Raw genomic sequence first — 23,416 nt, forward strand, 5'->3', positions numbered from 1 at the left:
AATATGGTTAAATTTGGGCACTATTTCAATTTTACAGCTTACCATTGCTGATAAAAAGGTTTTTAAACGTTTTCATTGAGCTGCCCATCACTTGTTTTTCTCGTTTTCAGAATACTACGCTAGAAGGCGCAGGTGCCAGCCTGCGATCGCGATAAGGGGGCCTGATCGCGATTCTCGGATCGCGATCGTCGGGGTCCAGATCCCGCAAGATCACGATCGCAAATGATCGTGTAGCAACACTCGATCCGGATCAAGCTCAATCCGGATCGGCCCCGATCACGATCAGAAGTGTACGTCTGACACCGCTATTACAGAGTTGTAAACTCGTTAGTTCGTTTTCTGAAATTTAGCAGCTTTCAACAATATTTATAAAACAACACTGACGGACTGAATTGACAATCCGCTTCCAGCAGTCAGTGGATGTTAATTTTGTCTTCTAAAGTCAACTAATTCCTTCAAATCTGTGAACGAGGTTCCCGTGTGGGAGCCGAAATGTATTTTAATTTTTCACTAAAATCTTTTTTCTTGGTCAGTGTTCCCTTTCTTTTGGCATGCCTCTTCCCGGCCAGACGAGATTCCGTGAAACCCTGGATTTGATTAACAGTACAGTTATATCTCTTTTTGGTGCAGTTATGGATTTGTAAACTTCGTGATTTTATTATTATTAATATTTTAAAGCTTACTAATTTTCGGCAATTCTTGTGAAAAATTCCAAGCGTAAATAAAAATTCCACTTCCAAGAGTCTCTATAATTTAACATTCTCTCTCAAATGCAACAAATTATATTCAAATTGGTTTAGGGGTTCTTTCTTGAGAGCCACAGCCGCCTAGACGTTGACGATTACCGCGCGGCCGGTTTGTACGAAGTGCGGAATAAACCAATAAATTCAATTTTCGTGACTGCAGACAGTAAGATCGAACCTTAGAACACCATTAGTTTCACACATTGAACTCAAATTACGTTTATAGGCCTTTTAGAAAATGAAAACATTGCACGCCTCTAATGGCGCCTGAGCTCGTTAACGAAGCGAAACAGGTAAAAATTCAGGTGTTTATTATTTTAAGCAACAAAGGATGAAGCTCATTTATGGTTATACTGGATTTCGTGTCAGTTAGGTACGTATTAACAAGTAAAAACCTGAATTTAACTCGGGGAGAACATGATACAAACGTCGAGTGGAGCAGACGACGCGCGTTGGTAAGTTGGGAATCGGAACCGAAACTAAAAGCTCTTGTTACGCTCCTCGCAAGTTCTTTTATTTATATTCATTAATTTTACATGTTAGCAAATATCAAGCGCAGTTATTTGCTTATATGTTATTAATCTTACTGTTACGTTTTGCACAGAGATGGTAAAATAACGTCAACACAAGATTGACGTCTCATGACAGTTTGGCGCTGCAATCGCCTGCGATGTCCTTTTGTTTTGCGCGTTTTTGGCTAGATGGATAGCAGTCGCGCGCGCGCTCTTCCCTTCCACTGCCGCCGCCGGGCCGACCGACCGCCTCTCTAGTTTCCTCCTTCCCAGCATTCCAAGCGTAGCCCGTTCCCCACTCTTCCTCAACAGCAGCGTCGACATTTTTTCGTCTTTGGGGCGGCGCTCGCCTTTTGCTTCTCGTCCCGTTTTTTTTTATTTTTCTCTTACGTTTCGTTGCGCACTTGCGCGTGTCTCTCTCTCGCCTCTTCTATGCCATTCGCGTTTCATGCTCGAGGCGGCAGCGGCGGAGGCAAGCCAGCAGCAGCGGCCGTAGCGGTCCAACCTCTCCACAGTGGGAAGTGGCCCGATTTTTCGGACGGCCGCGTTTATTTCGGAGAGTCTGCGTAAAAGAAAAAAAGAAGAAGAAGAGGAGCGCGGCCCGCCGGCTCAGAAGTCAGCGAGAAAGAAAGAAAGAAGAAACGAGAACTCAACGGCAAGCAGCACACAACACGACGGTGTCCGCGAGCAGCAGCCCAAAAAGGTTTCGCGAGCCAAACGCCGTCGGCGTTGCTCCTCCGCCCGGAGGTCCCGTGTTTTCGCGCTCTCGGGCTGTGAATATTCAAGTGTGTGGTGCGTGGTTGTTGATGGGTGCGCGCGTGGCATCGGCCGCTCGGCTGTGATCCCGTCGTCCAGTCATCTCCGCGGCCAAGACGTTCACAACGTGAGAAGAAAACGACGCGGAGACGGTGGTTGTCGTGGTGCGTGTGGCTAGGCTAGTCCCGGCGAAGGCGATCGTCGTCGACTTCGGCGCGGAGGATCGGTTGCCTGCCTTGCCTTCCGTCGTTGCGGGCCGCTAGCATGATTGCCGCAACCGGCCAGCAGCAGCAGCAGCGGCGCCCTGCAATCTGACGCGACGGCGTCCCGTGTTTTCCGTGTGCGGTGCGAATGCTTTGCGTGTCGCTTCGACGACTTCGTGCAGCAGCTAGAGGCGGCGCTTGCCAGCGGCAGTCCGGCAGATATGCGAGTTGCGGCGGGCACCTAGCACTGTTCGCTACTAGCAGGCGCTTTTTCCCGCCGTGGCTAGGGCCCTGCCGACAGCGATGAATACCTCGTCGCTGAAGTCTTCGACCACCGAGTGCCGCAAGTTCGCGCCCAACATATTCAACAAGTCCAAGTGTCAAAACTGCTTCCGAACCAAGGATGCCCACTCGGCGGAGGCGCTGGAAAGCAACCGGGTGAGCCAGGCTTCGTCTTTTTTTCTCTCTCGTAATTTTCTTACGCGACTTGGCGTGTGTTTCGTGTTTGCTTACGCCAAAGTGTTGATGTTTGGGAGAGAAAATAAAGTGTCGCGGAGGGAGAGAGTGCGTCTCACTTTAGCGTTGTGGACGATAGCCGACCGACTGCCCTATACTAGGCAGCGTTGCAAGCAGCCTTCGCGAACCGCTGCGTTCCGATGTTACCGCCTGCGGCTATGCGGTGGGGGGGACTTCTTTTACGTGTGTTTTGTTTTTCCTCGTCTGCGGCCGCCCGCCGCTGCCGCTGCTTGGTCGGTGGTTCTTTTTTCCTCGTAGCCGCAGAGGCTTCTCTACTACGGTGACCCCCCTTCCTCCAAGCTCGAAGTTTTCGCATCGGGCGTTCGAAACTTGGGCCGTATCGCGAACTTCTGCTGTGGTTTCCGAACCCCGGATAACTTGGGACGCGGCGCACGCGAAGAGTTTTAAACTAGCTGCTCTAACTTTTTTTCGAAAGCGAAACAAAGTTTGTTTTATGTTTTACTTCGCGAGATCTCTCCCTCCGCGCGCCGCCTCCTTCGATTGGAGAGCTTTCCGAGAAGCAACAGGTGTATCCATTAGGCCTAGCGTAGCCGCAGCGAGCAGTGGTGCTGGGAAAAGCGATGAGCTCGGTCGGCCTCGCTTGCATCGGCGGCGCGGGCCGCTTCGCATACCTCGACCGCATTTCTCGGGCGATCAACTGTGAACGTGCGTAAGTGTGTGCGCGCGCAGGGATGCGTGGGGGGTTTAAAGAACGTACACGACGCGCGCAGCAACTTGGTCCTCTTAACTTTTTTTGCCTCGGTGACGGCCGTCGAAGGTTTGACACGAATTGACGAGGAGGCGGGGAGATGCTTCGTGGCAGTGAAACAAGTGTAACTGCGGCGCGCCCGACTCAGCTTGCGAGCGGTAGCAGACGACAAACAGAAACGGTGCAGTAATGGTAGCGAGTGCAGAAGTTTACAAGAACATGCGACTCGCGTTGATAACTGAGCATTATACATGAAAGCAGATGGAAATTTGGCCTTCCCTCCCGTTTTCGTGTTTGGTTCGAAAGCATGTGTATTCGAGCAGGGAAATCGAGTACTGATATAAAAAAGGAAATAAAAAAAGCGCATTAGTGCAGTAGTACGTCTGCACCGACTGAATTCGTTGTCGACAGCTTCACCCTTGCGCGTCGCACTGATCGGGTGTCGAATGAAGCACCCTAGTGTCGAACTCGGGTTGTCTTTCTCCGTGTACGCGGCGGTTAAGGGTCATCGCTCGATTTGTCTGCGTAGGCGCGTGAAAAGCATACGTATACTCTGTTACAAACGGGAAAAGCCAACTGGCAGCACCCGCGTCGGCTTTTCTGTTTGCAAACATAGCGGGAGCACACACAGCGAGCGAGGCACACACACACACGCGCGCATATTCGATGCATCAGATATGCATCAAGGTCCTGCACGACCGCGCGGTCGACCTACTCTTCGGGGAGGCGGGTGTCGCCAAGCCGTGCCGTGTTCCCAATTTCGTTTAATGTCGCACCGCGCGCAGGATATGCCGATTAATGTTGTGTGTTTTTACTTCCTCTACCCGATGCGTGTGTAATTGCATGGGCGTAATTGCTCGCGCCAAAAGCCACATCAGTGAAACACAGTCCGACGTCTGGAGATCCATTATGTGCGCCCACCGCGTTTGTGCATCTGTTACTGGCGCGCATTTTTTCGATGGCCAAGTTTGTCTTGGGGGCTATTCAGGTCGAAGTATAATCGAAGTGCCGTTGGACTTTGACTGCTAATGGTTTGCTGTTTTAGTTTTGTATGGTATGTAGGGCTCGAGGGGCTCTGACAGAACTGCTATTGTGTCTGTGCAGCTTGCTTTTTATGTGGCAGCGTTCGTTTGTGACACTTTCTGGTTGTCAAGGTTGTCAAAGCAACACTTTTCTAACCATTTCGAAAAAAAAATGCTTTTGTACTTGGATTTAGATGCATAAGAACCATGAGGCGGTCAACATTAATATGGAGCCCACCACTACGGCATCTCTCATGGCCCCAGCTTGGAGCTTTGGGATGTTAAACTCCATCATTCACACAAATTTTGTATAAGATTATGTACCAGGTTAATCTTGTACATTTTCGTGTTTCATACAAGTACAGTGCTTTGAAATATTCCTGAAGGCGGCTCAGAATGGGGGGGGGGGAAACAAGCGGCCACTGTGGGGAAACCTTTTGGCTTCCTTGGATGAACCTTATGAACAAATTTAACATATATATATATATACACACACACACACATATTGTTTTGCACTGTTGATGCCAGTTAGCTGTTCAAGTAAGGAGCTGGTGTGGTGGGGTTTTTTTTTTGTCGTTAGTTTTTGCAGGCCTAGAGGTACAGCTGTGTGCCTTTCCTGTGCAGTTAGAAATCTGGGCCAATGTTGATTTTAACTGCAATGATCCTTATGATAGAATACAACCCAAGCAGGCTCTGTAGTGGTTGAGCATCTTGTTGATAAAATGCATTATATGTGCATGGCAAGTATGCCTACGTGCCTTTTGGTCACGTAATCCATCCTCGCTTTGTATTGAGATTACTTGCAGCAGTGCAATTATAGTTGTCTGCAATTCATTGAAGCACAAGGCAAGAAAAACACCAGCTTGTCCCATTGAGAACTTGTGTTATTCCGTAACTAGCCTGCACTGTTGAAGAGTCATCTTCCGTTGCCACCATGCAAGTCTGCTTAGTGACCTATTTGTGGTCATTTCCTATCAGAGTTGAAATAATCAAATTCCATGAATATTGCAAAAAGCAAGGGGCGTATAAAATTTATTGGAGCTTATGGCAATACTCGAGTACGATCAGTGTTCGAGTCAATGTATTTGGCTCTATAAAAGTACTGTAATGACAGAGCATACGGCTGGCCTTGATCCTCTGTTTATTCCTAAATATAAATCAGGTAGACATCATCAGAACAGAACAAACGAGTGTGCATTAGTTTATTGGGAAAGTATTCGGATCATTCCTAAATATAGTCTGAAGGCAGCTTTGTCATAAAACTCTTATCGACATGTTTTTTGGAAAGCTTTTCCTCTCGGTACTTGAGCGTGTGGCAAGTGCGTTTGTAAACAATAAAGCACTTCGCTGCATGTATGCACACAGAAGCAGTCAGCTCCAGATCTGGTGTTGTCAGCCAGCTGCCTGTGGAGATGTATACTGCTGTCATTTCAGAAATGGACCCACAAAAACCCACAGACATGAAACACCAAACAAAGCACTACAGACAGGTTTTATAGACAAACAGAACATTGTTGTAAACTAGCTCGCAGGATCCAGAGTGAATTAAGTTGAGAGGAACATGTGACTGCATAATCAGGGATGCCTGCAGCATAGCCTCATGGTAGATACCTGCGTTATCGGTGAGATTACATGCATGTGTAGCGTGAAGGGCAGCGGTGATAAGACTTGCGTGCTTCCATCTTGTTGAGGATGGTATGTGCAATTTGCTATTGTCGGTTTTGTCACGATGGCAGCTGACATCACAAAGATGTCATCCACTTGGCATGCCCATTGAGTGAGTGACTGCATGCGGCCATGGTGGCTGTTTTACAGCAGAGTGAATGTGGGGGTGTGATTATATGTTCTGCAGCAGTGCATTTCTTACTGTTGTTGTAGTCTTTTAGGCGGCACAGGCAAACACTCAGAGTTATAATCTTATTTAGAACCAAATATTTTATTCTGTAATAGTTCTTCCTTACATGGCATAGCCAGGGCACCATAGACTTACAAACTAGTTTATTTCACTCTAGGACTTTTTGTGCTAGTTGGTTACGCAGGCTGTTTATTGTCATGACAGCACACATTTATTAAAGCACACACTCTGAAGTTTGTGTTGTGGACTGTATTATGTGTTTATTTTATATTTGCACTTTAATGACAGCAATTAGCAACTTCAGTTATCTGTAGATGTGCATATCAATTGAGAAAGTAGGTCCGGTCCCCCGGAATTGACCAATCCCCCAGAATAGGTATGTGCAACTGGGTAGATGCCCGTACCCGCCGTGGTGGCGTAGTGGCTTTGGCATTGTGCTGCTAAGCCTGAGGGCACGGGCTCGAATCCTGGCGCTGGCGGCTGCATTTTACGGGGGCGCAATGCAAAAGCACCCGTGGGCCGTGCATTGGGTGCTCATTAAAGAAGCCCATGTGGTCGAAATTAATCCAGAGTCCCCCACTACGGTGCGCCTCATAATTATATTGTGGTTTTGGCGTGGAAAACCCAAGATTTTAATCAATTTAATTTTAGATGCCCAAATAGACAAGTAGAACAAGAGGCAAGAAGTGAAGAAGCTGGCAACAGAAGCAGCCAGGTGCGAAGAAAGAAGTGAACAAAGTGGGACCAGAGTGGTGCATTGAGTGGGAAGCATGAAGCTGCACAGAAGTGAAGAGGTCAACACAAATAGGTGCCACTGTTTCTAAGGCTGTCGTCATTACAGTAAACATCAAAGAAAGCTTCGCTTCTCACTGCTACCCACATATGCATGGATTCGCAGATGCCTTTTCAGCTTCGATATCAAAAACGTATGTTCTTGCGAGCTTTTCAGAACACATCCACTCGTATTTAAAATCTAAATGTTGTATGGAGGCTGCCATACATCTCCAGTATCTGAAACTAGGCTTTTTATGTGGTCCACACTTCCGTTGCAATTGGCCTTTTCATTCGCTTAGAACTAATTCAATCCAACCTGTGTGGCAGCTGAATGAATGTCAATTAAGAAGTTTACAAGTGCAGCAAGACTATGGCAGCACGATTTAAAGGTTTTAGAAGGAAAAGCTGTTTTTGCGTAGTGACAGCTCTTGTAACCCAAAGGAATGGAAACTCTCGTGTACTTGTGCCAGGCAGTACCTTCATCGTCCAGTGCTGCAGAGTACCTTTATTGCCCTGTATTGTGGGCCATATACTTTTACAGTGATACTTAGCAGATAGGGAGGTAATACAAAAGTGGTGAAGAGGGTAAAAGCATTATTTTCCTGCACATTATAGCAATAGGAAGCTTGTTCAGTGCAGCGATACGATTGTGGTGAAGGAGTCAGTATTCTCGCCTGTTTTGTTACGACAATCCGCCAAGTTATTAAATTATTACACGCCAAGGGTGACACTCTCCTCGTAGTTGTGCTGTGAAAAATCAGCGTTAATAGGGTCAGCGAAGCGCACTTCCTCAATGTAAACTGAAATAGCGCTACTAAATGAGGGCAAGGGAGCAAACAGCCAACTGTTTTGAAGAAAATGCCGGTCTTTTGTAGTCAGCCCAGTCAAAGCATGCTTACACAAATGAGGGCACTGTAAGTTACACTCTAATAATAAAATCCTTCCAAGCATATTGTGCTGTTAGCATTTGGGCCATCCTCAACAATACAAAATCAGGGTTGTATTCAAATAGTAGTTCTTTCCTTAGCCAGATCTGTTCCTCGGAGCAGATCCCAGCCAATCGTAATGTTGGATACATTTTAGCGAACACTATCAGCCAATGGCACACAGTTCGAACGAACGAAAAACGTAGGTCACTCTTCCCCTGTTCACTCATTCACTTCCGCCATTGTTCGGTTTGAGTGGCGGCGGACCGCAAATCGGGTCAAAACATATCAGTTCGAAGCGATTGCGCATGCGCAGCACTTGTCTCAGGTGCTATCGACAACCGCCAGGCGGCGGTGTCGGCGGCTCTCCATCTGGCATCGAGTCAATTCGAAGCGCGACAGCCGCTTAACTACTGCTTTCGTCTTGGGCCGACGTCGTCGGGTTCCCATGGTCGCCCGCGTGCCGCTGGCAGTGGCAGTAATCGCCTGACTCATTTCTGTCTCGGTCGCATAAACGAGTTCGCGGGAAAGTTCACACGCACCCGTCGCAGGGCCCCGACCGTCAAGCACGGCTGGGACCTTCGACGCTGCGAATGCATACACGCTCGGTGGCGACTCTTGAATGTATTCGTCTTGCTGCGCGGTCGTGCTGCTGTTTTGTTTGTCGGTGCCTGCCCTCCCTATCAGGCCGTCTGCGGTGAATACCATCTTTAGCTAATGCTTTAGCATTTCTCCACCCCTCTAGTCCGCGCTTGTCGTCGCCTCGTCTCGTAAACGGCTCGCTAATGTCCGCGCATCCGGTAGCAGCCTCTTAGCCCACTGCCGACTCGTTGATTGTATTGCGGAATCGAGTCTGACTGACTGGCGCGAGACGGATGCGGCGTGGTTAATTGCGGCGGCGATGTCTGAGAAGCAGGCGTCGTAGAAAGAAAACCTTATTGGCTTGGGCAGCAGGAAGTGGTGTTGAGCTAGTGCAAGCTGCCTTATGAAATTGCTCATCTGAGCACATAGCCTCCGAGAGTTTGCGGCAGCACCGGATCTCAGAGGCCATGTACTCGGTTAGGCGATTTCATAAGAAAATTGGAGGACGCTTAAGCTTCGCCTTTAAGAGTGGAACGCGATAACATTCAAAGATCCCTGGCTGCTTATCAGGCTTCCCGGCAAATGCAACTTTCTTTTTTCTCCAACTTCGGCTCCATGCACGGCTGGATGTTAGGAGCGTACCTTTATGTACGGGGCGGTGGGTTGTGCCACTAAGCTCGTTCTTATATTGACTAATGTCCTACGTGTCATCAGAAAACAAACAAAAAACCTGAAGAATTTTTATCACCGAACTTTCTGAAACCCTACTGAGAACTTTGTTTTTGTACATTGTTTGTCATTACCCTACTTTTCTTCCACCAATCTTCCAATCGCCTCTTACTAATCTCTATTGTGGACGTGTTTACTTTCCCCCTGCTCCCGCTGAACCCAAGGTCTTCAAGGAGGCCAGAGGTCCCTAAATCGACCGCTGGGCAGATATCTTCACATCCCAATAGAACATGCTCCATCGTTTCCCTAGCTTTACCACAGCAAGCACATGCTTCTTCTTTATTGTAACTCAGCTATATAAGTGTGTTCTAAGGCATCCTGATCTCGCTTTGAAAAGTAAAGAGCTTCTCTTTGAGTTATCATAAATTTATTATTTCCGGATTTAATTTTTTTTTCTGAGTAGTTATTCATATCAGGTTACTTTTCCATTGCTGCCAGCCATGAAATTGTCTCAGCCTCTCCGACCTATGTGCTAGAAATTCTTTGTTGCCATGTTACTTACTATTTCGGTCACGTACTTGCTGGTAAGCTTCCTAGTTCTTTTCCTCCACTGTGAATCAATGTTCTTCCTGTACAAATATCTGAACACTCTCCCAGCCCTTTACTTTCTTTCACATTCCTCAGTCGTTGTACATAATCAGTTCTACTCTGTGCTTCCCTCACTTCAAAACTTGTCCAGCCCATATCACCCTGCACAGCTTCATTTGTAGTCTTCCTGTGAGCGCCCAATGCGAGGCGTCCCACTGACCTTTGGTTGCCAGCGAGTCCTGATTGTACCCTGACTTCAAGCAAACAACTGCATTTCCATATGTAAGTCCTGGTACCATTACACTTTTCACATACCCCAGAGCACCCCGTACCTATTGCATCCCCATAGCGTCTCTGTTCCATTATGGCCGTATTTCTCTTCCCCTTTGCTGTTATTGTTTTTTCCTGTTTCCATATATATTGCCTGCCATTTATCCATATACCAAGGTATTTATGTTCTTTTAGCCCAAGTATTTACTGGCCCTGTATTGAACACTGTCTGTTCACTGTTTTCATTGAATACCATAACACCCGATTTTCAAATGCTAAATTTCAGACCTAAATTCTCACCTTCCTGTCCAAAGATATTAGACAGACGTTGCATATCACTTTGGTTAGCTAGCAACACAATGTTGTCCGCGTGAAACAAACCTGGAAGCTGCTGCTCTACTATTGTACCTGCCTGTTTGTATGAGAGATTAAACCCAATATTGTTTCCCTCTAAGGCCCTTTCCACACTTACCATGTACATCATAAACAGCAGCAGGGATAGAGGGTACCCCTGTCTCAGCCCCTTGGTGATATCAACTTGCTCCTCGCTCCTCATCTCTTCCCATTCAATGCAAACTGTCTTTTCTAGGTAAATCTCTCTCAAAAGCTGTGTACAGTCGTTGCCTTCTCCTTCTAAAACATCCCGCAATATGTTGCGGATTACGTTGTCATACGCCCCGGTAATGTCTAAAAAACCACATAAAGTGGTCTTCTTTCTTCTCTGGATATTTCAATACACTGAGTAAGGACAAAGAAGTTATCATCCAGACGCCTACCGATTCTGAAGCCATTCTGAAGTTCTCTCACTACGCCATTATCCTCTGACCATGCTTGCAGCTTTAATTTAATCGCCTGCATTGCTAACCTGTATATTACCGATGTAATGGTCAATGGTCTATATGAGTGAATTCTATCTTTTTCACCCTTTATAAATTACATTCATTCTACTTTGTCGCCAACTGTCTGGTATTCGTCTATCCTTTAAGGTTTTTTGTACTGCTTTCAACAGAGCTTCCTTATTTTGTGGTCCTAGTTCATTAATCAGCCTAATGGGGACCTCATCTAGCCCTGTGGCTGTGCGCTTAGGAATTTTCTCTTTGGCTTATCTTCCAGTTCAAATTTGTCAGCACCAGCTTCTTTTCCATCTGGTTCTCTTTCATGCGCTTTTTTTTTTCTCTCAAATACAACCTTGTCACTGCCTTGGAAAAATTCGGCTGTTATTTTTCGGATGTAATTTAATGCCGCGTCCCCTTCCAATTTATTTCCATCTTCGTCTAGGATATGTTGTATTGTTCCAGACTTCCTGCCTAACAAGTTTATGTGGTTCCAAAATATTCTAGGTGCGGCCTTCTTTTTCGCACGTATGTCTGACAACCAACGTTCACTTTCACCCCCTTTTATCTTTCCTTGAACCAGTATTTGAACCATAGATTTCTTCTCCCGGTACGTTTCCCATTTTCTGGCTACTTCATCCTGCGGCCGCTGCGCTTTTTTTTTTCTTTTTTGCCTGCCTGTGCTCTCGTGATGCTTTCTGTAGTTCAGCGATCGCTTCTCGTATCTCCTTGTTCCACGGCAGCCGAGGAGGCGAGCGCCATCTGGATGGTGTTTTTGCAAGGAACAAAACCGCGGCGCGCCGCTGTATGAATGGTAGAAATGCTGGGAAAGGGGGCTTGGTGTTTGAGTTTCCACGTAAGAACATTGTTGTCTCGTATATTCAAATTACAGTCCGACGCTATCACGTCTGTAGGTTGTGGTTAAGTCGTACTTTATGATTTTTTTCTGACGCATTTTACTTTGAGAAATTCAATTAGTTCACTAACGCCTCTGCGCCACGCGGATGGCCTGCGTGGTCGGGGTGGTTTGGGGTGGTTTTTTGGGACGCCGGCGCATACGCCGACGCCGGATTTTCTGCGACACGGGGCCTTTTTAACGCTGTCGCGTTAATGGAGACGACAGCTTCGTTCGCTCACACCACCACTTCGTGTTGCCTAACCGAGTCAGGTTTTCTATCTACGACGCCTGCGCGTCTCAGGCATCGCGGCAACAACTAACAAAGCCGCATCCGTCTTGCATGCAGTCAGACTCGATTTCTCGAATACAGTCAACGAGTCGGCAGTGAGCTAAGAGGCTGCTACAGGATGCGCGGACATTAGGCGCCGTTTACGAGACGTGGCGACATGCCCGATCTCTGAGGCCACACTGAGCGTTAGCACACTGCGAGCCCGGCCGTAATGACAACAGCCAATCTGCGTTCTCGGTGGGTTACTGTTTTTTGCAGCAAGAACTTTTCACAGCGTAGTAACGTGGAGTAGAGGCAGAGCGTACCCCGCCCGTACTCAAGGTCAATTATCTTGACATGAAACGTCTTTCAGATCAGTCAGAGCAGCGGGGTCGCTTGCTCGAACCGCGTGTGGCGAAAACATGTTGCGTTATCGCCTATGTTTCATCAATCGTACACTACCCACGCGCCTATGCTTTGACATCGTTGTGCAGAGGTAAGAAGCCATTACTCGGATCGTGGCATGTGTCGCGCGTGCAGATGGCATGGTCGTTGCGACACGCGTGACGCAATCGGAGCTAAATTTAGCCTCGCGCGCGGCCTTCGGAGAGGCGCGTATAGCTCGCCAGTGTACGTTTGTCCACCCGTGCAGTTGTGGCTGCGTTCGAGAGAGCTCGCTATGCCGTAGTAGGTATAATATATATCAAACTGGGGCTCAATTAACAGGAGTTATAAGGCCTACGAGTGCACAATTCGTGGCAGAAATTTCGCGCTTGCTCTTGTGAAATTGGGCAGTGGCCGTCGCCACCAAGCTCTTCTTTTTGTCGCTATCAGTTGTCACCTTTTTGCCTTGACTTATCTAACGTCCCCTCCACCCCCCCCCCCCCCTTAAAAAAGAAGGGGGGGGGGGGGACTGCGCTTATCCAGCGCCCCTGTGACGTAACAAGCGCCGGCCACCACGCGGACTGAGTATACAGTCGAAACGCCTTTATAACGAAATGCTTGGTGCCTCCGAAATCGTTCGTTATACAGGTCAATTCGTTGTAAAGGTCGCGCACCGCACCGCTCACGCTAGAAGCAGGACGCAATTATCCCTTCGTTATACAGGTCATTTCGTTGTAGAGGCACTCGACTGTATCGCGTTTGAATCGCCGAGCACCACATATACGTAATGTGCCAAGGAAACATGCAACTCGGCATTTTTCTTTTAAGTCGGCGATTCTTGTTATTGTGCTGCAAAAAAAAAAAATAATAATATTCCGTCAGGGCTATGCTTCGACACGAGAACGATCAATAACAAAAGTGAGTCAGCGAGTGAGCACTTGCACGTTTGCGAGAATCGCGGTGTTTCAGCAACGGGTTGAGATTTTCCCTTTGGCATTGTCGCAGACTGTGCATGAGGTTGCGGCAGCTCCTCCTGTTGGGTCATCCCACTGATAAGTATCTCGTTACAAAAGACAATTGCATTGTGCGAGAGAGGACTTGCACGGTGGTAACGGAAGGGCTACGAGGAAGCATCACGCAGATAATTATGTCACGCAGAGAGAGAGAGAGAGAGAGAGAGAAAAGGCTGGTTAAAGTGGAAACAATCTGAACGCACAGCTGCAGCCGTGTCAGAGTTGTCTGCGCGAATGCCAGCTGTCTGTGGCAACCGAAATAGTTTCCTCAATCACCGTTGAAAAAAAAAATATTAAAAATAAAAAAAAACGTTTCTGCGCGAAGTGCCCTGCTGTGACTTCGATAGCTAGCGCGTTATTACACCGCAGTAATGATACCCTTGCTGTTCCGCGTAGTATCAGTGGCAGGAGGTATTTGCAGAGCGGAGGAGTATCGATCAACGCTCGGGCTAGTATCGCGAAAAACATGTCGAACTGCAGCGCAACGAATCGACGCGACTTAACTAAAACGCCGTTTCGGTCATTTTTGTAGTTCAAAATGCTTCCGTTCGTCTAGGAGATGTGCCATTGCGAAGTGGCGTCCGGCGTGAGTGGTCCACGATAGCAGGCGCTGCGCAGACGTCTTTTTTTTTTTTTTTTTTCGTGCTTTCCGCTCTTTATGTGCATTTGTACCCAACCTATGTGCCTCGCCGCGCTACTAAAGCATATTTCCTGAGTGACGGCTGAAAAAAAATTTTTTTTTGGGGCCCGCCATGATGTCACGGGGATGAGCGAACGTAATTGGCTGTAGCGTTTAATTTTATACAAACTCCGAGTTGAAAACCGATGCGTTTGCCGCCGCGATCTGCAGGTTGTCACGGATGGCGGCCCTTTGAAATACGACTGCCTTATTAGTGATCGGGCTATCGAATACGCGACCTCGCGAATTAACCGAATGGCCGAGCCACCCCTTACAAAAGTGTGAGCAGGAGTTCAACAGCTTTTATAAAGAAAGTATTGAAGGCTGCGGGAACTCAGTAGGAACTCAATAAAATGCCGACAAAGATTTTCGTAAGCGCATCGCAGCGGAAGTCGCCGCGTGCGCGTGAAGGGCCGTGTTCCTTTATATGCCCCCCCCCCACGAAGCGAAAAAATCCGGCGAGCGTCCGGCGTCACCATCGGATGGCAAGAAAACTCACGTGACCAAGTGATGACGTGACGTTCCCGTCGCTGAACCTGCTGCGGCTCGCGCTGCGAAATTCCACTGTGAGCAGCCACGGCGTCGGACGGACGCCGTGGCCCACAGCCGAAATACCGACCTGGCCCACTCCCAAAATTGGATTGCAGTGGATTAAGGCGGATTAAAGTAGATTAGGGTGGATTAAGGTTGGTAAAAATTAGAGCAAGATGGATTGAGGTAGAATAAAGTGGATTAAGGTTAGTACAAGTTAGAGCAAGCTGGATTAAGGTGGAGTTTTAATTTAAGGTGATAACTCAGACAAGTCCTAATGCTTTATCCTTCAAATCACGTAAGGATACTTAAGTGACTGACAACTTTTCCGGTCGTCTATATGCGGGAGATGTTGGAATGCGGCCGACGTAAGCGGGGCCGGGAATCGAATTGAACGCACGACCTTGTGACGAGCACGTATAATTGCCGAGCCGAGGCCTCTGCGCGGTTATATGCGGGGCCAGCAACGGGCACCAGCAGCGCGCTGACCTCCGGAGACACCTTCGCGCCCGAGCGCGCGTTCGTTCCTCCAGTGCGCGACCGCGCGTCCTTCACGGGACGTCATCCTTCGCCGCCGACGTCGTCGCCGTGGGGTCACGTGTGGATGACGACACGGAGGATGACGACAACAATTGCTAGAGGGAACTATGGCGCTAATGTTTACGGTATAGCTGCAGGCGTGGCGCTTTAGCTTGTGTATTTCAGCCAGCGTAGGAAGGACGTTAGGACACGTGGTTTCGCTCAGGACTTTGTCCTTCTGGACTCAAGCGGATATGCAAATCTTCGTTCAAATAACAGTAGAACCCGGATATATCGCATCTGAAGAGGATCACAAAAATTTTCGATATATCGGTAATTCGATACATAAACTGAAATTGTATACAAAACTTTTCAAGGGAATTTTACTGCCGTTCGTTATACACAATAATTCGTTATATCCGGGTTCGATATATCCTGGTCCGGCTGTGTTGCGCTATAAATGCAACGATTCGCAATGGTTATGCGTGTTTCCGCGTGTAAGAAAAAAATTATTCAGAAGTTGGTTAATAGGTGGTGTCATAAACATGGCGTCCATGACGTATTTCCGGTTCCTGCAGTGGCTTGCGGCGCTTGCAGCCTGCAAAAGCACAGACTTTCAGATTAGGTTCTGCTGTCGTTGGGGCGTGGACTTGGACACCATATAGTACAAAGGTGTATTCGTACAGCACAGGAAATAAAGCCAAAGAGGGGGGGGGGGGGGGTACGTCTGAAGGCACGAAGATTAATTTCTTCATTTGTAGGAAGATTCACCACTACCGTAGCATAGCTGAATGGTCTCAGCGCCATTGTGCGCTCTAGTAATTTTAGTACGTGTGTGCGAATATTAATTTTTGAGACCGAATCGAATGGTGTTGGAAGCGAATCGAATACGTTTCGAATAGTTTTCGAATATTGAACAGCCCTTGTTTAGGATCTATATAAAACGGCGTTCATGGCTTATTATATTATAACGTTAACGTTATGTTCCTGATGGTGCATTTGGCCTTTTAATGCTAATTCATTTGTCCTTTTAATGCTAATTAGCATTACAAGCATTAATGATGCATCAGGAACAAATGATCAGTGTCTTTGTGTGCACCATGACTTTTTGGAGAGCAACGAATGATCGCTGTCTAGTCGGTAATGTAGTATGGCTGCCTGAGCGACATAGCCTGCTCCACTATACGTCAGTTCTCATGCTTTATGCCTGTACTAGGCCCGTGGGGATTAAATTGATCGAGCTAATGCTCCAATCTCACGTTCAACTGGAAACAGTTGACGTTTTGAAATATTCGTAAGCTACTCGAAAAAAAAATATTCGTACTTACGAATAGTGACTGTTCGACTCGAAGACCAAGCCGAATGAGGACGCACTATTCGATCCGTTATACGGTCGAACCCGGATAATTGAACCCACATATAACGAATTATTGCGTATAACGAACATCAGTAAATTCCCCTTGAAAACGTTTGCGTGCAATTTTTATATTTTTTATGTCGAAATACCTATATATATCGAACTTTTTCGTTATCCCCTTCAGATTCGATATGTCCGGGTTCCACTGTATTCGAAAGTTCGGAATATTCGCACAGCCCCCTATATAGCAACTTTAGTAGGAAACTTCTGTGGACGACGACGAACCCGACCGCGCGGCGGCGTTTTTCGCGCTCATCGTCGTCGTCGGCCTTCTCTTATCGGGTGCGCACCTCTGCTGCCGCGCCGTCGGCCGTTCTGCTTCTTTGGCGCGGCGACCTTAATACCCCCCTCCCCCGCGGCGTCTGTCTGTGACGCGAGGAGGCGGAGGACGACGCGCTGGCGAGGCCCGGATTCCTTCCTTCCTTGCGGCGATGCTGCGTGTGCGTGCCGCTGGCGGCTAGGACGAATGCGTGAGCGTCTCTGGCGTGTGTGTGTGTGCCGCGCGCCGTCCCACACGGACGGCCAACGGACGATCGGTCGGTCGTCGCTGGCTTCGCCGGATCGGGTGTGCGCACCCTTGTAGAAATACGTACAGGTAGTCTATAGATCGAACTTGGACAATCGCAACAAGCGCTAAGGAACGTGAACGCAAAGACAAGACATGTAGACTGGGCGAGCACTAGTCTGTGCCAACCCTTACTGGAAATAGGTACAGGTAGTCTATAGACCGAACTTGGACATCGTAACAAGCGCTAAGGAACGTGAAACGCAAAGACAAGACATGCAGATTGGGCGAGCGCCAGTCTGTGCCAACCCTTATGGAAATACGTACAGGTAGTCTATAGACCGAACTTGGACATCGTAACAAAGCGCTTAAGGAACGCGAACACAAGGAGCAGACATGCATGTAGACTGGATGAGCGCTGTAGTCTGTGCGAACCCTTACAGAAATACGTACAGGCAGTATATAGACCGTACTTGGACATCGCTACAAGCGCTAAGGAACGCGAACACAAAGAATATAGAATGGACGGGCGCTAGTCTGTGTCAACCCTTATAGAAATACGTACATGTATAGTCTATATATACCGAACTTGGACATCGTAACAAGCGCCAAGGAACACAAAGAAGAGACATGTAGACTGGACAGGCGCTAGTCCAAGTCTGTCACTTCTTTGTGTTCGCTTTCCTTAGCGCTTGTTACGATGTCCAAGTTCTGTTATTACCAGCTAGCCCAAAATTCGGCGTTGAATAGTCTATAGACCCACACGTACGTACGTACGTACGTACATACGTACATACATACATACATACATACATACATACATACATACATACATACATACATACATACATACATACATACATACATACATACATACATACATACATACATACATACATACATACACGGAGAGAGAGAAATCAGATGCAGAAAGTTCAAGACTCAGATATCTCTATTTCTTCACTCCGTACACTCTCCTCCAATATGAGAGGTGCCACTTCATTCCAACAGCCATTCTTGCAAACCTGCGAGTCAGAAACTCACTTGCTGCGATTTGTTACGTTATTTCCCTGTTGAAGAATCCAGCTTATGCAACTTTTCCTCTTTACGAGCACACGAAAGAAAAAACTGCCGGCTTTGAACACAAATACGGTGTTCGCTTTCATATAGGCGCCCAACTAAAATGTTTCGTGTTAAGAACTTCGTAAAAATACATAAAGTCTCTAGACCTATCTACAGACGTCTTTAAGACGGCTTATAGACTTAGTCATACTCTTTCTTCACTCTTTACACAGCCCGTGTGTTTCTGGTAGACCCCGTCGAAACGTCTCGCGTGCTGTTAGAACACTTTCAGAAAGGCATGCAGTCTCTAGACCTATCTACAGACGTCTTTTAGACTGCTTATAGGCTTAGTCATACTCTTTCTTCACTCTCTAGACAGCCCGCATGCTTCTGGTAGAGACACCGTCGAAACGTATCGTGTGCTGTTAGAACCCTTGCCGAAATACATCCAGTCTCTAGACCTATCCATGGACGTCCTTTAGAGGGTTTATAGACTTAGCCATACACTTTCTTCGCTTCGTACAAAGCCCGTGGGCTTATGGTAGAGACGCCGTCGAAACGTATCGTGTGCTGTTAGAACCCTTGCACAAATACAGGCAGTGTCTAGACCTATCTGTGGACGCCATATAAATGACTGGTAGACCTACATTATTCGTTTGCTCTGTACATAGCCGGTAGACTTTCAGTAGACACCCCGATAAAACGTTTCGTGTGCTGTTTAGCTATAACTAGTTTTTTTTAGCTTTTTTCCTGCTATTCCTGCCAAACTAATAATTATTCCATGTAAGTTCCACATTATTAGCATACGAATTGAACGGGGAATTAAAACTCGCTGGGGCAGCAGTTGAGTAACATTGAAATTTATGGTCTTGGGGCCTTGTTAAACGTGTGCGCTGGGGGCGAAATGCAAAAAGCGCCCGTGTACCTTGCATTTGGGTGCACGCTAAAAAAACTCCAGGTGGTTAAAATGATCCAGAGCCCCCCACTACAGTGCGCCTCATAATCAGATCGTGGTTTTGGTGCGTAAAACCAACGAAGACGAACAAGGAAGACGAACGGGTGTTGTTCTTCCTTGCCGATATACACGTGTCTGCTGCATGTTTTGAGCGATTTGCTTGTAAATTTACGTCCGATATCCTTCAGACCAACGCGGCTGAAGGACGGTTTCTCGGGCTAGGGTTATAGGTACCATTTGATGAATATGTTGGCAAGCTAGCTGGAACCCTCCTGGAAGCTTGTTGCGAGGTGGCGGCTCAGACGTCCACAGTTATGTTTAGAGCGCTCGATCGATGTGCGCTGCTGGGCAAAGAAAGATTAATAGCGTAGCAGCTTCTCGGTTCAAGGTATACCAGTCTGAATTATTGTGTGCCCATGCGCGTCCTTGCGTCTTCCGCTGTTCGCGGGCATTGTATCTCAGACCGGCCAGCAATTAGCGCGCAGACATCGATTTCCTTGTGTCGATGTGAGCCGATATATAGTGCTTCAGACGGAAGTATGAACGGATGTACGTACTACGTACACCGTGTAGTCGTATACGATGGGTTGGAAGGATTCACTGGCAAACGCGTTTTGCACATCATCATCATCAGCCTATTTATATGTCCACTGCAGGACAGAGACCTCTCCCTGCGATCTCCAATTACCCCTGTCTTGCGCTAGCTGATTCCAACTTGCACCTGCAAATTTCCTAATTTTATCACCCCACCTAGTTTTCTGCCGTCCTCGACTGCCACTTCCCTTCTCTTGGCACCCATTCTGTAACTCTAACATGATCCGCCGGCTGTCTACCCTACGCATTTCATGGCCTGCCCAGCTCCATTTTCTCTTTATGTCGACTAGAATATCTGCTATGCCCGTTATTTTGCTCTCTGATCCACACCGCTCTCTTCCTGTCTCCTAACGTTAGGCCTAACATTTTTCGTTCCATCGCTCTCTGTGCGGTCCTTAACTTGTTCTCGAGCTTCTTTGTTAACCTCCAAGTTTCTGCCCCATATGTTAGCACCGGTACGATACAATGATTGTGCACTTTTTTTTTTCCAGCGACAGTGGTAAGCTATTATTCTGTTTTGCATTTAATCCGATGGAAATCCGCATTAGGTCGCTGCTCCGACCATTGGAATCTTACGGATTCACGAATAACTTGTTAAAACATTTTTTGCTGGAGGTGGTGGTTAGCACGATGTGTCGTCCGTCACCTGGGATCGCACTCGGGATCGAACCATGCTTGTCTTCTGCTTTCTGAGCGCGCCGTCTGTGGACGAAGCCTGTACAGGCAGACGACTATTTTCGTCTGCTCCCCCAGTTGTTGTTGCCGCCGCCGTGGTGGTGGTGGATCTCCGTTGGTGGTGCCGTCGAGCGGTGCAGGGGCCAGGCAAACAAAGCGGCCGCGGAAAAAAAAAAAAAAAAAAAAAGCCATTGTGATCAACGATCCGTGGAGCCGAGCCGTTCCGTCACCACGCGCTGTCGCACATACACACTCTCTCGTGTCGTTCCCGTGACTATTCTTTTGTTTCTTTTCCTTTTCGAACTCTCTTCTTGTTTCTGCGAGAACATGGCGTCCCGCGGCGCTTAAACAGGCCTCCCCATTGGTGGCCTTGTTGTCGCGTCGACGAGTCTGAATACGTACTCAGGTTGTTAGAGCCTCGGGTGCCGTCATCCGAGGCTGTAACGTGGATGCTTCATTAGCTCCGGCGTTACGCGTGTTTTCGCTTCCTGTCTCTGCGAACGACGGAACCATTGTTGAGGCGCGTTCGGCGCTATTTGCGAGAAGTTGAGAACTAAGCAACTGAGCAAGCAGACGTGGTCGTCTTACTGCCATCTAATGTACAGTCGCCATGCTGAGGTATCCAAACCTAACTATACTCTCTTCCGTGTTTGCTCTGTCAATATGCAGACTGCAGTGATAGTCGTATGCAGGCGCACTTTAACAGGCGCGTCTGGAGCCTCTTAAGGACACTGATGCATCTACTTGCTCTGTTCGTCTGTTCAACAGCCAGCAAACTATACAACCATTGCAACGTCTGCTTGGTCTATTCGTCTGTACTCACGTAACAGAAGAACAGAGCAAGCAGAGGATATAATGATTAGAGTGTCGACACTCTGATCATTATGTCGTCTGCTTTTGAAAGGTCCACATGCCCCATAACTCCCATATCCAATAATCCGACATAGAACATAAAGGATCCCATACAAATTTTCTTATATGTCATATGATGTTATTGGATATAGCAGTTATGGGGAATACGATTTTTTTTTTTTTCAGTAGGGGATCATTTGGAATTGTTGAATGGTGGCGTCTTAAACTGTACTGAAATACGCGTATCCTTTTGCCCAGTCTGTGAACAGCGAAGCAGTACTGCAGTACATTTTGGAAAATCGCGCTTAATTGTCCGTCCGTCTGTTCGCTCGTTCATTCTGTGAGGCCTTGCTAAATATCCAAATGGTTTTTCGTGTGGAACATTTGTCGCAGTAGCAACGACGTAAGGGAGAGAACGCGGCTATCAACTGGTAGGTCTGCTCGCGATTAACGTAGTGTCACCCAAAATGACGTCACTTACGTCAACCGCATCAATCTCTCTCTCTGCGCAAATGTGTCGTCGTGCGTTTGTCCACACGCGCTGAAGCTCGCTGTCGGGCGCTCGCTCTTCTCTCTTTCTCGTGATCGTATCGTTCCTTTTTCTCTCTCGCGTCGCACGTGATATTTCGATTGCACGGGCAATGGTGTTTACTTATTTTTGTTTCTCTCTTAGTTTTACTGTATATGGTGGGCGTTCCATCAGTTCCATCGCTGTTGCTGCGCAGCGGTTGTCCTGGACCGTACGTGTGCACGCGCGATGATATGACCTTGGCGCGACTGCACGCCGCGGGAGGCGGCAACGTGTGTTTTTTTATATCGCCCGTTGCGGCTCAGCCGGCAGGAGTCCTGCTGCTGTGACGTAAGTGATACGGGACGCTATGGCTGACCGTCACGTGTCGTAACGCTTCGACGGGAGCGCGGGGTTGCTATTTCTGAGCGTTGTCAGACTCGTCGGCCATATATGTCCCGGCGTGGCATGCTCTTGTACTCTAATGATTATCACGCAGACTGCCTCCAATTTGTTTTGACTATTGGAGAGCTTTAGATTACGATACCCAAGCGTTGGGAGTGGAATGACATACATACATACATACATACATACATACATACATACATACATACATACATACATACATACATACATACATACATACATACATACATACATACATACATACATACATACATACATACATACATACATACATACATACATACATACATACATACATACATACATACATACATCAGTGGCGTAGCCAGAAATTTTGTTCGGGGGGGGCTGAGGTTGCAGCGCGGCCTCCTCCTTATAGAATTTGTCGAGGGATCAAATACATGAATAATAACTGCATTGCCAATGCCATTGTATATTAGATGCTGCAAACGAATTATTGAACGCTACGCACTGTCAAGTAAAATATGTATTTTTTCATAAAAGAATATATTCGTATGCCTTAAAAATTCCGGCAGAAATAACTGATGTCAATGCGGCTGTGTTTTTTTGTCTATTTAATAAGGAAAGAAAATATCACACGGACATTAGAACTATATGAGTTCGAAACCAGCAAAGCAATGTATACAGCTGATATGAAGAACGTAAAGGCCATCTAATGAATAAGTTGAGGACAAATATTTTGAATCATCGTCATTCAAGAACCTTGTTTACATTTTTGCACATATGCAACGGCCAGGAAAAAACCTCAATGACGCTGTCCCTCGTTGCAATAGATTGCGCAGGAGCAGCTGTTATCGGTCGTGTATTGTAATTACACCGAGATTATACTCGCAACAGTGAGTACAAATAAAAAGTAGGAGAGAGAGAGAGAGAAGTCATAAGGGAAAGGCAGGGAGGTTAAACATGCTGAGCCCGGTAGGCTACCCTGCACTGGGGAAGGGGTAGAAGGGATTGAAAGAGAAGGAAGAGAGAAGTTCAGAGTTCACACGTTTCATATTTACAGTTAAGCGTTCATCGCTGAGTTTCGTCACAGGCGGTCATACAGACTTGTGCACTTCAAAAAACACAGCAGCGCCTTTATAGCCCTGCACATAGCAGACGCACGAGGCCACGCGCCCAAGATATTTTCCTCCGTAAGAAACCTGTCGTCT

The 23,416-nt window shown here is 47.3% G+C and overlaps 1 protein-coding gene across 1 annotated transcript in view; it reads left to right on the plus strand.

Annotated features, from left to right (window-relative positions):
• Positions 1-1,504: 1,504 nt before the first annotated feature.
• The window catches only part of LOC119453283 (uncharacterized), a 105,478-nt gene continuing 83,566 nt past the window's right edge, over positions 1,505-23,416 (plus strand). The window contains 1 exon segment of the mRNA XM_037715311.2: positions 1,505-2,652. Coding sequence (XP_037571239.1) covers positions 2,518-2,652 — 135 coding nt within the window. The 5' untranslated portion in view covers positions 1,505-2,517.

This window comes from Dermacentor silvarum, chromosome 5, assembly GCF_013339745.2.
Source record: "Dermacentor silvarum isolate Dsil-2018 chromosome 5, BIME_Dsil_1.4, whole genome shotgun sequence".
Classification (NCBI taxonomy): Eukaryota; Metazoa; Arthropoda; class Arachnida; order Ixodida; family Ixodidae; genus Dermacentor; species Dermacentor silvarum.